This window comes from Ambystoma mexicanum, chromosome 7q, assembly GCF_040938575.1.
Source record: "Ambystoma mexicanum isolate Mex_15411 chromosome 7q, UKY_AmexF1_1, whole genome shotgun sequence".
Lineage (NCBI taxonomy): Eukaryota > Metazoa > Chordata > Amphibia > Caudata > Ambystomatidae > Ambystoma > Ambystoma mexicanum.
In genome coordinates this window covers 946,936,340-946,950,729 of record NC_090941.1, presented here as the reverse complement: position 1 = coordinate 946,950,729, position 14,390 = coordinate 946,936,340, and the positions used below count along the sequence as shown (strand labels likewise).

Below are 14,390 nucleotides of genomic sequence, written 5' to 3'. Positions count from 1 at the left end.
TGACTGGCTCTATAAGCATACCGGAGATTCCAGTTCATAGACTCCGCCAGACCTGGATTTCATGGCCAAACTAGAACAAAGTTATTTTGTTTCAGGCATTATTTATTTGAAAGGCAGCATACAGATTTGAAACGTTTTCACACAGTCATGCTGCTCTGCGCTACAGATTAGATGATCTTTGGTGACTGTCACGATTTTCAATTTGCAATTAGCAAGACCACAGGGACATCACAAGGGTGAGCTGAGAGCCTGAACTGAAAGTGAGCATTTTATTTTTCCTTTCGTTCGCATGTAAACAAATGTAATAAAACGTTCAGGGACTTGCAAAACAGTGGAGCCAGGAGCACTTTGCTTAGCAACTACTCGGCCAGCAGGAGCAGAAATGTACCGATTCAGCCTGGCCCAGCATCATGTGCCATTAGTTCAGTAAGTTAAGGTCCTGCTGCACTGAGCAAACACACATTGGAACAGCTCTTGCTCTGGCATTACAAATTGTAAAAAAAAAAAAAAGACGACCAGTGAAGTCACGCATATCGAATTACTCTCTCCAAGGTTTAGATTCAAGGAACTTAAAGTTTCTCATGGTTATGGATCGGATAGCCATCCAGTTCTGTTTTAGCTTAGAATTCTGGGAATTTTAGTTTTCCCACCAATTTCAAAGATTGGGAACTACACATGAACTGGATGCCCTTCGAATGCATGTCCACAAACAACGTTAGCTCTGTAGACCAGGCATGGACTGGCCTTTAGGGCAATAGGCCCATGGCCAAACCAAAAACACGAAATGCTTGTGGGGCAGTTCTTTGGGTCAAAGTGGGGCACTTTTTTGGCCAAAGTGGGCCAGTTTGATGAGTGACTTCACTATGCGGCTAATAGTTTTGACGACTGTTGCCGAATAAATAGTCTTTTAAATGTACAATTTGCATCACATTTTATCAAAACTCTCCCCCTTGGGTACTACTTAAACAGTGTTCCAAAAGGAATAAATTCCCATTTGCAACTGTGGGCCACTTTTATGTTGGTGCCCGAGACAACTTTATGCCCCAGTCCGACCCTGCTGTAGATTGTTGAACACTGGGCCCATCAGTGCTTTCGGCTAGTAAATAAACTGCCCCCAATGTCCTCTGTGTAGATTTGCACATTGGCACTGGAGTTGTTGCTTGGCTTGATCCTTCACCTACCCGCCTTCTGCATATGGCACTGGACTCAAGCAGGCAGGACAGATTCTACATTCAATTTGAAGTATCCAGAGCAACGGGGTGAAATATTTCTTAGGTCTATTCTCAATTTGTGACACCACCCATGAAAGCATTCCTAGCTCTGAACTCACATCACAAGGATCCTAATGCACTCAGAGCTGGGGAAAACGGTAATGATGGGGCTGTGATTAAGTGGTGGTCTAGGCCATATTTGTGCCGGTATGTGTTTTAACTTTGTCATTTTGCAAAGTTTCTTTTTTTTGCCACTATCTTTAAGAAGGTAAATGAACATTATTGCAAGAATCAAGAAAGAAATCAACAGCAGCCACTGATCGATATCCCTTTTAGGATTACATGGTCAGTGGTGACTCCGACATCAGACCTTCATAATACACCAGGCTGATGGTAAACACGCTATAGTGATTAGATCACCATGCAACCTTTAGGTGCGTCTGTGTTGGCTATGACATTTTGACAAAAGAAACACAATGACATGGGCTTTCAGACCGCACATGAGTGACCTTTCTCCCTTTAATGGGATAAAGAGTTGTTAAAACAAACATTTTGCCACAGCAAGGGGTCCTGATGCCCATGCCACGTGGTTCCAAAAAAATGCAAGTCAAGGCCAATTTTCAAAGCGATGACCTGTGACTGAGCAGCAAGCTCATTCCTCAAAATGTGCATTAACACACTTCCACTAGTCGCTCTCATTCAAGGCGATCAACGAGTGAGTGCCATAAAAGACCAATTCTGCAGCCGCCTTAGATTCCCAGAGGATCAGCTAAATATGTGCAGAGACAAGTTTCAAAATGCTACCTTGCTACAGCTGGAAAATACTGCCTGCGTATTCGTAAATTAACTAAAAAGCATTGACTTAATGGTAAGTAAAAGAACTTCACAATGTAAAAGTTCTTTTTTTTTATACAAAATAGTTTCAGTTGGAGTAGTTTTTAATGCCATTCCGTAAACCACACGTGCCTGACACAAAATCAATATGTTAGCAATAGGAAGAATAAATACTGTGCCAAGAAGGAAAAGCATTTACTTTGGGTTGGCGGCTTTGGGGTTTATATATTTATAATGGATAATATTTAAAACAGTACCTCAAATGGTAGCAGCAAATATAGATCTATAAACCACAAATCTCAAAATGTTCCTTTGTATTATATATGTAATATACAATACAAAAGGTAAAACTCACCTACTGCACAACATTTAAGTTTCTTGGTTAACTGCATGGTTTAGCCTCCACTTCTCCACTGCATAGACGCATCCTTGGCATTGCTGCTGTGTTTGCATACTAGGCCTTTTCCCCCCTCTTATAGGAAAGTTGAATCTGGTTTGCTCTGTGATAACAGAGGTACTGTTAACTGTCTCATATTAGGTTTTCTAATTGGGAGCTCCTGCATACTGTTGAGTGTACCTACCAGCCTAGTCTGTGTTCCCTGCTGTGTGATCCCTCCCCCTGTTGAACACCCTGTGCAGCGCTGGCTGTGCATCCCTCCTATTTTCACTCTCCTCCTCCTACACCGCGTTGCATCCTCTATAGTGCTTTCCATTTCCCCCCCATCTTCTCCAATTGCCACTCTATCTCCTATCCTGTCCCTATCACAAAGTCTGAAAGGAAGAAGTTCAAGAGGGTCATCCAGGTCTCCAAACCAGGCCTATTTATCGCTGACACCCATATCAGTGCTTCCACCAGACAGACTCTTTCCGACATACTCCGTCATTCCGTCTCCAGATCTATGGACCCATCGTATGGTTACTAATCTAGCCTTTTTCCTCCTCTCCCATTAATGGCGGCACTCGGTGGGAGGTCCTTTAGGCCGCCTTTCACACCCCTAAGACCATAATTAATGTCCATCTGAATGGCACCATCTGGGTTCACGGCACTCAGCCCAATCTCCTGCTTTTCGCTAGGCGTCTCCCGCATCTTATCAACTTCCTTCTCCTGCTACCTCAAGCCTGTACCCCTCCACAGAAGTCTTTCAAATGTGGCAACCTGTTCCATGTCGCTACTCTCAACTCTCGATGTCAAACACTCCTCTGATATCTGCCACCTCCTTGTAGAATTGGACCTTGAGGTCTTCACTCTCACGGAGACATGTAACAGCCTCTTTCTTGCCTGCTTCTACTCTCCGCCCTCTGCAACACATCCAGAACAGGACTGCGAGACTGGTCCTTGGCCTCAAGCCCAGGGATCGTATCTCTCCAGGACTGACATCTCTGCACTGGCTCCCAGTGGCTGCGAGGATCAAGTTCAAAACCCTCTGCATTGTCCACAAGGCCTTCTGGGGCCTCAATATCTTCAACTCTCTCTTCCAAAATATCTTCCTTTTCAAGCTCTTCGCTCATCCGCCTCCAACTCCCTCAGGGTCAGTCGCTTCTCCAAGCACCGAGTTGGAGGTAGGTCTCTTTCTTCGGCTGGGGCCACCCTCTGGAATAGCCTCCCTGCCTCGCAGAAACTAGGAGAATCATCTCCGGTTCTGGAAGTACCTCAAAACCTCTCTTTGCCTCTGCCTTTTCTCCTCCTCTACCCTGCCGACTTCCTGGCTGAAAGCAAATCTGCACTGGTTACCTGGCCACCCTCTGATCTCAGACCCAGGTCCCCTCCCCCACCAGTCGCACACCTGCACTGCCTTCCTGGCAACCACTGCACTGGGGACTGTTTTTTTTTCCTGTCTCCCTACAGTCCCACTTCCAGCACTTGACACCTGTTTGTCAGCAATTACCTTTGCCACCCATTGGCTGTACCTTTACCTATTGTTATTTATTCTTTATCCCATGGAGTGCACTATCCCCTCCCCTTGCACTCTCACCCTCCCCCTGTCCCTTGCACTTGCGCAATCTGAATGACACCTGGCCTAGTAGGATTGTTGTCTGTCTTCCTTCTGTTCCCCACCGCCCTTGCCTCGTCGCGCCTTAAATACTTGTGTATAGGCCCGGTATGAATGCCATATTATATCATGGTTCATGGCCAGCTCTGGCACGAGTTTTGACTCTTCTCCCTGACGCTACAAGATCCTCTCCCATGAAGTGTGTCGGTGGAGGCCTTCGCAGCTACTTTTTCTCCTCCTATACCTGCGGCTGACTCACACGGACAGCCCTTTCTAACCTGCATCTCTAACACAGTGGATGTCCTGGTCCCTGTCATGAGAATCCGCCTGAAGCCTACCTCCAAGTGCAACTCATTGTCCTGACTCTTGTCCTGACTCTTGTCCTGACTCTTGTCCTGACTCTTGTCCTGACTCTTGTCCTGACTCTTGTCCTGACTCTTGTCCTGACTCTTGTCCTGACTCTTGTCCTGACTCTTGTCCTGACTCTTGTCCTGACTCTTGTCCTGACTCTTGTCCTGACTCTTGTCCTGACTCTTGTCCTGACTCTTGTCCTGACTCTTGTCCTGACTCTTGTCCTGACTCTTGTCCTGACTCTTGTCCTGACTCTTGTCCTGACTCTTGTCCTGACTCCACCCTCAGCACCATGAAATGCAAGTGTAGGGTGGTTCAGAGGAAGTGGAGGACATTGAGTGCATCCTCTGACAAACCTGCTCCAAAAGCAATACAGACTGTCCTGTGAGAAACCTGAATGTGTCTCAACCGCTAGTCCCTGGGGATCGGTCATCAAGGTGGTCAGGACACAATCATCACTTCTGGATCCAGTTCCTGTGGGAGGACCAGTGCGAGAGGATCACCAGGAAGAGGGGTCTTTGGGGAGTGCAAGTGGGGCAGGGGACGCGATATCCCGTACCCCGTAACATCTTTTCCCATCCTACCAGGTAGGATACATATGAAGTCAAGCTCCCCGCGGCGCCTTTTCCGACACACACACACTTTCTCACACACAGCTCACAGTGAGAGAAAAAGGACTAAAACCCAAGCCGTATACCTGATATGTCCCAATACAATGGTCAGGCAATTACTGAACATTAAACACACCTGCAGCTTTTTAAAATGACCCAGGTCTATAAAGATAGGGGGCTGCGAAGGAGGAGGAAGAAGGAGGCGGCAGCCATGAATGAGCAAGGCAAAGCACACAAGGAAGCAGCAGTTCCAAGATGGCAGTGTAATACAAGGAGAAAGACGGCAAGACCGAAGAGAGTTGCAAGGAGGGAAGTGCCCTTGACCTTTTCAGAGAAAGACCGTTATTTTCATGAGCCTTCGAGAATAAGAATAAGAAACATAAGACCCAGAATCAAAGCTGAAGAAACCTTCACTGTGTGTCAGAGGTACCCAGAGATCTTCTGCGTCGATGGCCAAGGCAGGGAAGAGCATTCGCGGCCGTGGTACTATCCTTGGCTACTACAACAAAGCAGCGCCAGTAAAGTCAGCCCAGCTGGTGAGTTGGGGAGACCGATACCAGACAGGTCTTTTTTAAAGCCAAGGTTGCATGCGGCAACATTGTATAGAGAAAACTGAAGAGAGACTCTGGGTAAGTCCCTCGTAACCAGGACTAATGTCTGGCAGAGGGACTCCCAGGACCCCCCTTGTTAAATCTGCATATTTAAGTAACTTTGGGTCTCACCCTAAGTTACTAGGGGAATCCAGACGTGGACCCCTTGCTCACTATTCTTAGAGAGGCACAGATCCACCCTACTGATGAGGTCCAACCAGACCGAAACACGTGTCTGGGGTTTCTGTTGGTACTCTTGTTCAGAGGAGAATTGCCTCGCATTTCGGTGCTGGACTGCCCCAGGGCAGGACAAAGACTGATATGTTTGGGATATTTCTTCTCTGTGAAAGATAGTGAGCTAAAGACTCTGGGTAAGTCCCTCGTAACCAGGACTAATGTCTGGCAGAGGGACTCCCAGGACCCCCCTTGTTAAATCTGCATATTTAAGTAACTTTGGGTCTCACCCTAAGTTACTAGGGGAATCCAGACGTGGACCCCTTGCTCACTATTCTTAGAGAGGCACAGATCCACCCTACTGATGAGGTCCAACCAGACCGAAACACGTGTCTGGGGTTTCTGTTGGTACTCTTGTTCAGAGGAGAATTGCCTCGCATTTCGGTGCTGGACTGCCCCAGGGCAGGACAAAGACTGATATGTTTGGGATATTTCTTCTCTGTGAAAGATAGTGAGCTAAAGACTCTGGGTAAGTCCCTCGTAACCAGGACTAATGGTCTGGCAGAGGGACTCCCAGGACCCCCCTTGTTAAATCAAGGTTGCAAGCGGCAACATTGTATAGAGAAAACTGAAGAGAACAGTGTGTGAAGTGTATGTGGCAAGCGACGCAAATATAATTAAACAGCAGATTCACTGTACTTTTGAAGCCAAGATAGATACCATAAACAGAGGCAGCTGGCACCAAGTGGCTGCTCATTCAAAGGTCTCCGTTAGGTATCCAACTGAAAGGTGTCAAATGTAAAAAGGAATTGTGAAATCAAAGTGGTCCTGCAATGGGTCAAGCCAAACCCTGTGCACATCGAAAGTCTTCGATAGATGATGCTAACTGAAATTGGTCCAAACACGGCTGAGGAAGACTAAGGGCCTAATTCACAGAACATTTTCCAATGGGGTTTTGCCATTATAAAACACTTCTGCTAATCAGGTCTTAAATGTATTTTAAGCAGGGGGATCTGAGCCCGGCTGAGGGGATCCTCTGAACGGTGAGTCACCCGAGAAGGAATATTCTATGAACATTCTGAAAGAGGATCTGAGCCCGGAAGAGGGGCGTCCAGGGTGAATAGTGAATCATTTGAACTGAGTACTTGTAAGAGGAAAATAACTGTTTTGTCGTACCAGGCCCTCTGCATGAAGAGACTGATGGGCAAAGAGACTTGAGTACAGAAGGCCCTGATGCTAATGATTGAACTGCATCCTCATGCTAAAGAAGCCAGAGATTGTGCTACACTCGAGTAAACCACCTTGTCCCATGTTGAAAACTTGGGAAGGGAGGCCAACGGCCTGAACATCCGGATATAATTTTTGTGGACACTTTTCTTTTTCATATACACTACCCCCCACACTATTTGTATTAATAGGTAAGGATTGACAAGGTTTTATTTTGACAAGACATCACTAGGACTGCGTTATTTGATGGTTGTAGCTGGCTCCCATCTATAGATTTAGGATTAGATAGGCGTTTATCATACCCTTGTAGTTCAATAAACATCCTTGAACTGTGGCCACTTGTGTGTCTTCTTGTTGATACCATGCCTTCCTTACATGTCCAAGAAGAGAGCCCACATCCAAGCCTGTGTCTCTGCGGCCTCCTACAAGGCCAAACGTTTCAAAATCTGCAAAGAGATGGCCAATCCAACTGCAGCCTCCACCTCGCCCGTTCCCTCCCTGGCTTCTCACTTCACCACTAAAACTCAGGATATCCCGTCTCTCCTCTTCATCTCCCACTCCCTACCACCCCAGGCTGCCGCTGCCTCTCCTCCTTTTCCATCTTTCTATCCAATCACACCAGACTACGAAAGTGTCATCCAAGCAGGTAGTCCCTTGTTCCTCCAGAACTATCATGGACCACATCGTTGTCCTTGCTCCAGCCTTGGCCGATTTCTGCAATCACTCTTGACCATGGAACTTCCCCTACCCTCCCTCTAAAGCACCCCCTTGTGCGCCCCCTCCTGAAAAACCCTTCTACCGATCCTTCCTGTCCGGCAAACTACAGCCTGATCTCCATCACTCCTTTGCTGGGCAAACTTCTGGAAAAGCTTGCCATCTCCCAGCTTACTCTCCCACACTGAATCTGTTGGTTGTCTCCATGACCATCAGTCTGGCTTCAGAGTAGTGAGAAGCACGGAAACTGCTATCCTGAACACCAGTGAAGATCTGCTCACTAATCTGGACTCTAGCCTTCCTTCTCTTCTCATCCTCCCTGGTCATTCCTCTGCTTTCGACACAGTTAACCATGCCATCTAATTAATCAATTCCATAAGAATCTGGCCATCACGGATCAGTCCCTGGTTTGGTTGACCTCCGTTCTGGACCGACCCTCCCAGGTCGGAACCTGGGTCCTTTCCCTCCACCACCTCGCTCTGTGTGGTGTTCCCCGAGGCTCTAACCTCTCAACCTGGCTTTTCAATGTTTACTTGGCCCCTTTGGCCCACCTCATCTCCACCTTCTCCTCTAGCTTTGTGTTATGCGGATGACACTCTGCTCTCCTTCAGGCTCCCCTAAGCCTCCTCTCCTCTCTTGCTCATTCCTGACAGTCTATCCGCAATTCAGGAGCAGTGCGCCTCCAACAATCTCTGCCTTAATGCCAGTAAGACAGAGATCCTTCTCACTAGGACCTCTGCACCTTCTTTCACTCTGGACACCCCCTTCGGCCCTCTTCCTGCACCTTCCTGTGAGGCAAAAAGCCTGTTTGTCATCTTCAACTCCACTCACCTTTCCACACATCACAGACCTCGCTAAGAGGTCCCAGTACCAGCTGCACCTCCTCAGAGATATTATTTCTTTTCTCACTTTGCCCCAGAAGCTCCCAGTCTCCAGGGCACTGGGATCCCTCTAGGCTGGACTACTGCAACAGCCTCTTTCTCAATTTACCTTCCTCTACTCTCTGCCCGCTCAACTAAGGCAGAACAGGAAGAGACTTGTCCTTGGCCTCAAGCCCAGGGTTATTTATAGCATGCTTAATAACCAGAGGTTTCTAAGCTCTGACCCGGGATCAAACCTGTGTTGCTCCGTGTCATCTTGCTACCAAGGCGAGCATTGTTGCCGCTGAGCTATTCTCCAGAGTATCGTATCTCTCCAGTCCTCAAATCTGTGGTTGGAGCCAGGTGTAGCTTTGGGCATCTCAAAATAAAACATTTGAGAAGAGTTATCAAGTTAATCCTGATCCACTTAGGGAGTATTGTGGTTTCAAAAGCCATATTGCGGGCACTGGATTATAGTAAATGCACACTTTTGGCTCAGCCTAAGTTTCTGATCCAGCATCAGCAAGTGCTGCAGAATTCTGCTGCGTGCTTGGCAAGGGGCCTCCCTAAATCTGCTCATGTATCTTTCGGTACTAGGCAGCCTTCACTGGCTCCCTGTAGAGAAGCGGATTTTCAAATCTGTGTGCATTATTCACAAAGCTTACTATGGAACGGGAGCCACTTACTTGCGCAAGCAGCTGATTAAATACACTCCATCTAGACAGCTAAGTTCAGCTAATCAGCTCCTGCTAACTGCACCTCACTCTGTTCTGACAACTCTGGGTGGGAGGGCTTTTTCTATGGCCGCCCCTACCCAGTGGAGCTCTTCACCATATTCTTTGCGCACCACCCCAGACCAACTAGCATTTAGGAGATGACTGGTTTCTCTCTTTTTTTGCACCCCATGACTTTAGCTACCTTAGCGTAAAGATACCCCCCGGGTCGAAGCTGCGCTTTACAATTCCCCATTCATTCATTACTCGTATGCATAAAATGTAATTTTGCTTAATTCTGACTCGGTTAGATTCCACTACTTATAGCCAGTGATTTAAATCTGACATGAAATTGTAGAGTAGGAAACTTGCTAACCTAAATAAAGAAAGTAGAAAAAATGTCATTCCTCAACAAGGAACAATGAAGCATACATATTTTTCAACAAATCACAAAGAGTGAATACGCCAACCCCGGATAAAACAAAATACCTAATGTACTGAAAACACATTTTACACTTACTTTCTTCAGTTTTGGCAGATGTTCTTTTTCTGGTGTTGCTCCTATATCAATTTCGATAGGCTGTACAGCTGGTTTTGTTTCCTCATCACTTTTCTTTTTATCAGGTTTCTGATCCATGACGGCAACCACTTTCACACTAGGCCTTGAAATTCTTGGTGATCTTCTCAAAGAACGACTAATGCTATCCTCCTCTTCCTCAGCTATTACAAGATCTATACATTTTGGAAGGGATTTGACATTATTAGTGACCGTTTTAACCTTATGATCTTCACAATCTGAGAGAGAGTTAAGGTTCTTGCTTTTAAGAGTCCCAGATTTCTGAAGAGATTGAACATCTTCATCTTCCTTGTTTTTAAGAGCAGTCTCTTGAAAAACTTTGTCTTTAGACTCCTTTCTAGTTTTACGATTCTGTGCTTTGCGCAGGGATTTCACATCCTTAGTCTCTTCCTTTGAGTTAAGATTTTCTGCCACTAGAGACTCCTCTGGCTTTTTCTTCCTGTTAGCAATCCGGATTGTCAATTTAAGACCATCTTTTTGCCTTTCAGAGGTCATCTCTTTACTTTCAGTTTCACTGTTTTCATCCTCAGAAGGCAATTTATGTTTTGTTTTGTTCCTGGATACAGGTACTTTTTTCTCTGCCTTTAAAGTTACCACATCAGGTTTCCCTGTTTTTGTTGTAGCAGACTTACGTGGTACTTTTTCTGTGCTGGAGCCCTCTATTGGTTTGCTTTCAGAGATGTGTTTCGGTTCTGAATTCTCCTTTTCCAACCCTTCAGACACAGTGGTAGCAGGTGACAGAGTTAAGGATGTGGATTTTGATATGCTTGAGATTCTCTTTGATCTGCTTCTCAATCCTTTTCTGATCACAATTAATTTAGATGTTTCAGTACAAGTCGGGGGCTTCTCGGTTATATCCGCACAAGATGAAGGTTTCTCGAGCGGGTCACAACAAGAGACGGACTTCTCAGGCAGCTCATTACAACACACCGATTTCTTGACACAAGACATGTGTTTCTCGGGTGGATCAGAGCAAGACAGAGGTTTTTCGGGGGACACAGCGCAAGGCAGGGGCTTCTCGGGGTCCCCAGCGCAAGGCAGGGGCTTCTCGGGGTCCCCAGCGCAAGGCAGGGGCTTCTCGGGGTCCCCAGCGCAAGGCAGGGGCTTCTCGGGGTCCCCAGCGCAAGGCAGGGGCTTCTCGGGGTCCCCAGCGCAAGGCAGGGGCTTCTCGGGAGCCCCAGCGCAAGACAGGGGCTTCTCGGGAGCCCCAGCGCAAGACAGGGGCTTCTCGGGAGCCCCAGCGCAAGACAGGGGCTTCTCGGGAGCCACATTGCAAGGCAGTGGTTTCTCTTGTGGCTCAGCAATACAAGTTGAGGTAGTCTTTGGTTGCTTACTACACAATGAAGGCTCTCCGGATGGCTCATTGCTAGATGAGATTTTCTCCTGTGGCTCAAGAAGATGCAGATGTTTGTCTGGTGGCTCACTGCAATGCAAAGGTTTGTCAGCTGTCTCACTGTAAGACATGGATTTCTTAGGCGGCTTACAAGACAAGGGTGTAGCGGGGCGCTCACTACTGGAGGGTGCGATTTTTAAATGTACACTAGTTTCTAAACCATCCTTCACTTTGGTCATCAAGTCTTTCTGGAGCTGAGTTGCTGTCTCCTCATGTTTGTTACCTACAATGCAGCCTGCTGCCTTCTCACTATTAACTGTGTGGGACTTCTGTTTTTTTGCGGGAAGACATTCAGCATTTAGAGATGCTTTCGGAATACATTTCTCAGACACAAAAGAAACAATTCCTTTATCCACCAATGCCAAATTATTTTCTGTCTTGGCAGTTGCCACACTTTTGATTACTGAACTTACTTTATCTCCCACTATGCCATTTTCCTCCTTAGAAGGGCCACATAAACGTTCCTTTGCACAGCATAGGTTTACAATAACTGTTTTGGCTTTACCCAGAGGAACTATTTTGCCATTGCTCACCTCCCCATTAACCAGTGGCTTTCCATCATAACCCGACGTAGAGCACATAGGAGTTCGCTTTAAGCACTCATCCAATTTCCCTTCCTCTCGCAACATTTCTTTTGTGGGTGTAATAGATTTACACAAGGCTCCTCTACTTCGGCTATCAAAGTCTTCGGTCATTTTGATTTCTCTTTTTTTCAAAGGAATTTTAGCTTGTTGATCATTCTTAAGTTTTTCAGTATCCTCATTAGATTTTTCTATCACCTCTTGGGAACATCTTACAATTACAGAGATCTCTGGCCGTTCCACTTCATTAACTTTATCTGATCTTTTCTTTGTATCAGAATCTGTTGGTGCTTCTTTATTTTCTTTAATTTCAACTCTCACTGGCTTGACATTTTCCTTAAAAGACTCACTTTCTTCTTTGGTAAATTTAATAGTCTTACTTTCTATACAGTGGTCATTACTCAAGATTATGGGAGTGGTTGCTGGAGATCCAATAGCCTCAGTTGACTCTTTTTTTACAATGATACTTTTATCCTGCAGCAGGCAGGGAGGCGTTAGAGTTCTTGGCTCTTTTGATTGCTCTAGTGCCTTTTCTTCAATTATCTGCTCATCTATCTTCTCTTTCACAATGTGTTCACCCTTCTGTGTCACAATCTGCTCATCCAACTTTTCATTTTTTAGTGGATGAACCATCTCTGCTTTCACTAATTTTTCATCCACTTTCTCATCCAACTTGAGAGCAGGAAATGACTCTTCCTTTAGGACTTCCTCTTTCTTTTCCTCCTTTACTGGCAAATCTTCATCTTAAAAACAAAAAGAAAATTAAATTGACAAAATAATCAAGTTGATAACCATAAAATAAGCAAAACCTTCTGTTACACTGTATGCATCTATATAGTTGTATATGACAAGAAATACCCTGTAATAATCTTCCTGAGGCTTGTATCTTTTTAGAAATATATTCTATGTATAAACTGGTTGCCAGAAGTGGGTTCCATCTTGTGTTTTCTAACTCGAAAAGGGCATTGACATGGTTGTTCCTATAACACTAGCCCTGACCTACATGTATAAGTTACCCATGCTCCTTCACATGGCTACGTTCTCAGAATGTTTTTGTCCCGAGGAAACTTGAACAGGAGTAACCTTAAAAAAAAAAGACACTACCCCCTTTGCTCATTTAAAGGGAGGATGGGTGGGTGCATGCATGTGATTCTAAGCCAATTCAAGCCACAGAAAGATGATTACATGTTAAGTAACATGTGTAAATTTGCTTTGATTCACTTGCTATGCATAATTAGTAAGCAGTACCTGAAGCAGATGGGAGAACCATGGGTACAGTTACAAATAACTGCATTAACACTGCTTGTCCCACTGGCAAATCTGACATTGCACGAGTATCAACACAGTAGTGCTGTGTGAATGTGTGCACAGAACTCCAATTTGCTGCCTTACAGATTGCTTCGATTGGAACATTTGCCAGGAAAGCAAGTGTAGCCCCTTTACTACGTGTTTAATGTGTTTAGGATTGAAAGGAAGTGTTCTATTGGAAAGTGTGCAGCACTGTTGCATACACTTGATGCTCCCATTAGCAATGATTACTTTAGCAACTGAAACCTCTTCCTTTTCTGTTGCCATTGAAACCAATTAATCTTTTTTGTGATGTGTTGTTGAGGTAGTATGTGACTGCTCTTCACACCTTAAGTGTACGAAGCACTCTATCTTCCGTTTTGAGGGCTTGGGGAGAAAGCTGGAAGGTCTATGGACTTGTTTTCCATGACATTTAGATATGTACTTCAGTGAAAACCTGGGATGAGTTATTTACACCAGTACAGTTTTCTTTTTAATGGAGAAAATGTTCTAACATAAAATGCTTGTAATTTGTGTATTCATGTTTTGCGTGTTATTGAGATCAGAGAAGCCACCTTATGAGTAAGGTTCTTTATTGAAGCCTTATGCATAGGTCCAAAAGGAGGATCCATTAGTTTGCTAAACACTAGGCTAAGATTGCATCTGGTGGAGGATGTGCAATTGGCGGGCATTTACATTTAACCCCTTCCATAAAAGCATAGACAATTGGAATCTTCCATCTAGAAGCCATGTTGAGATGTATTATATGCTGATATAGTAGCTAAATGGACCTTTATTGAATAAAATAATAGGCCTTATTATAGTAGGGAAAGGAGGGAAGTTAATATGTTTGGTGTTAAAAAATATCAGTCCCATGAACTGTACTCTAACAAATGACAAACCTTTTCCATTTATTGAAATCATGTCTGGTGTTAGGTTTACGTTCCTCCTTTAATATCTTGATACACCTTGGTGGTAGATTGAGGTGTCCAAATTATATTACTTCAGGAGCCAAGGTGCTAAATTGGTTGCATCAGGTGTTCAATGTGTGATTTTGAGAGTGTCTGAGCAGGTCCACCGTGGCCATTAGTTTATATGGCTTACACAGTGACATATTTCGCAGGTGGGAGTACCATGGGTGACTCGCCCACACTGGGGCAATTGGTATCATTGTTGCATGTTCCTGATGCAACTTGCAGACCAGTTTGGGCAACAGAGGTGACTGGGATGGAGAGGATGGTGGGAGAAAGCATAAGCTAATATTTTAAAATGTTAT

At 45.2% G+C, this 14,390-nt stretch overlaps 1 protein-coding gene across 1 annotated transcript in view; it reads right to left on the bottom strand.

The window, feature by feature from the left end:
- The window catches only part of RSF1 (remodeling and spacing factor 1), a 1,138,572-nt gene that overhangs the window by 798,325 nt on the left and 325,857 nt on the right, over positions 1-14,390 (bottom strand). The window contains exon 6 of the mRNA XM_069639968.1: positions 9,797-12,570. Coding sequence (XP_069496069.1) covers positions 9,797-12,570 — 2,774 coding nt within the window. The remainder of the gene's footprint in view (positions 1-9,796; positions 12,571-14,390) is intronic.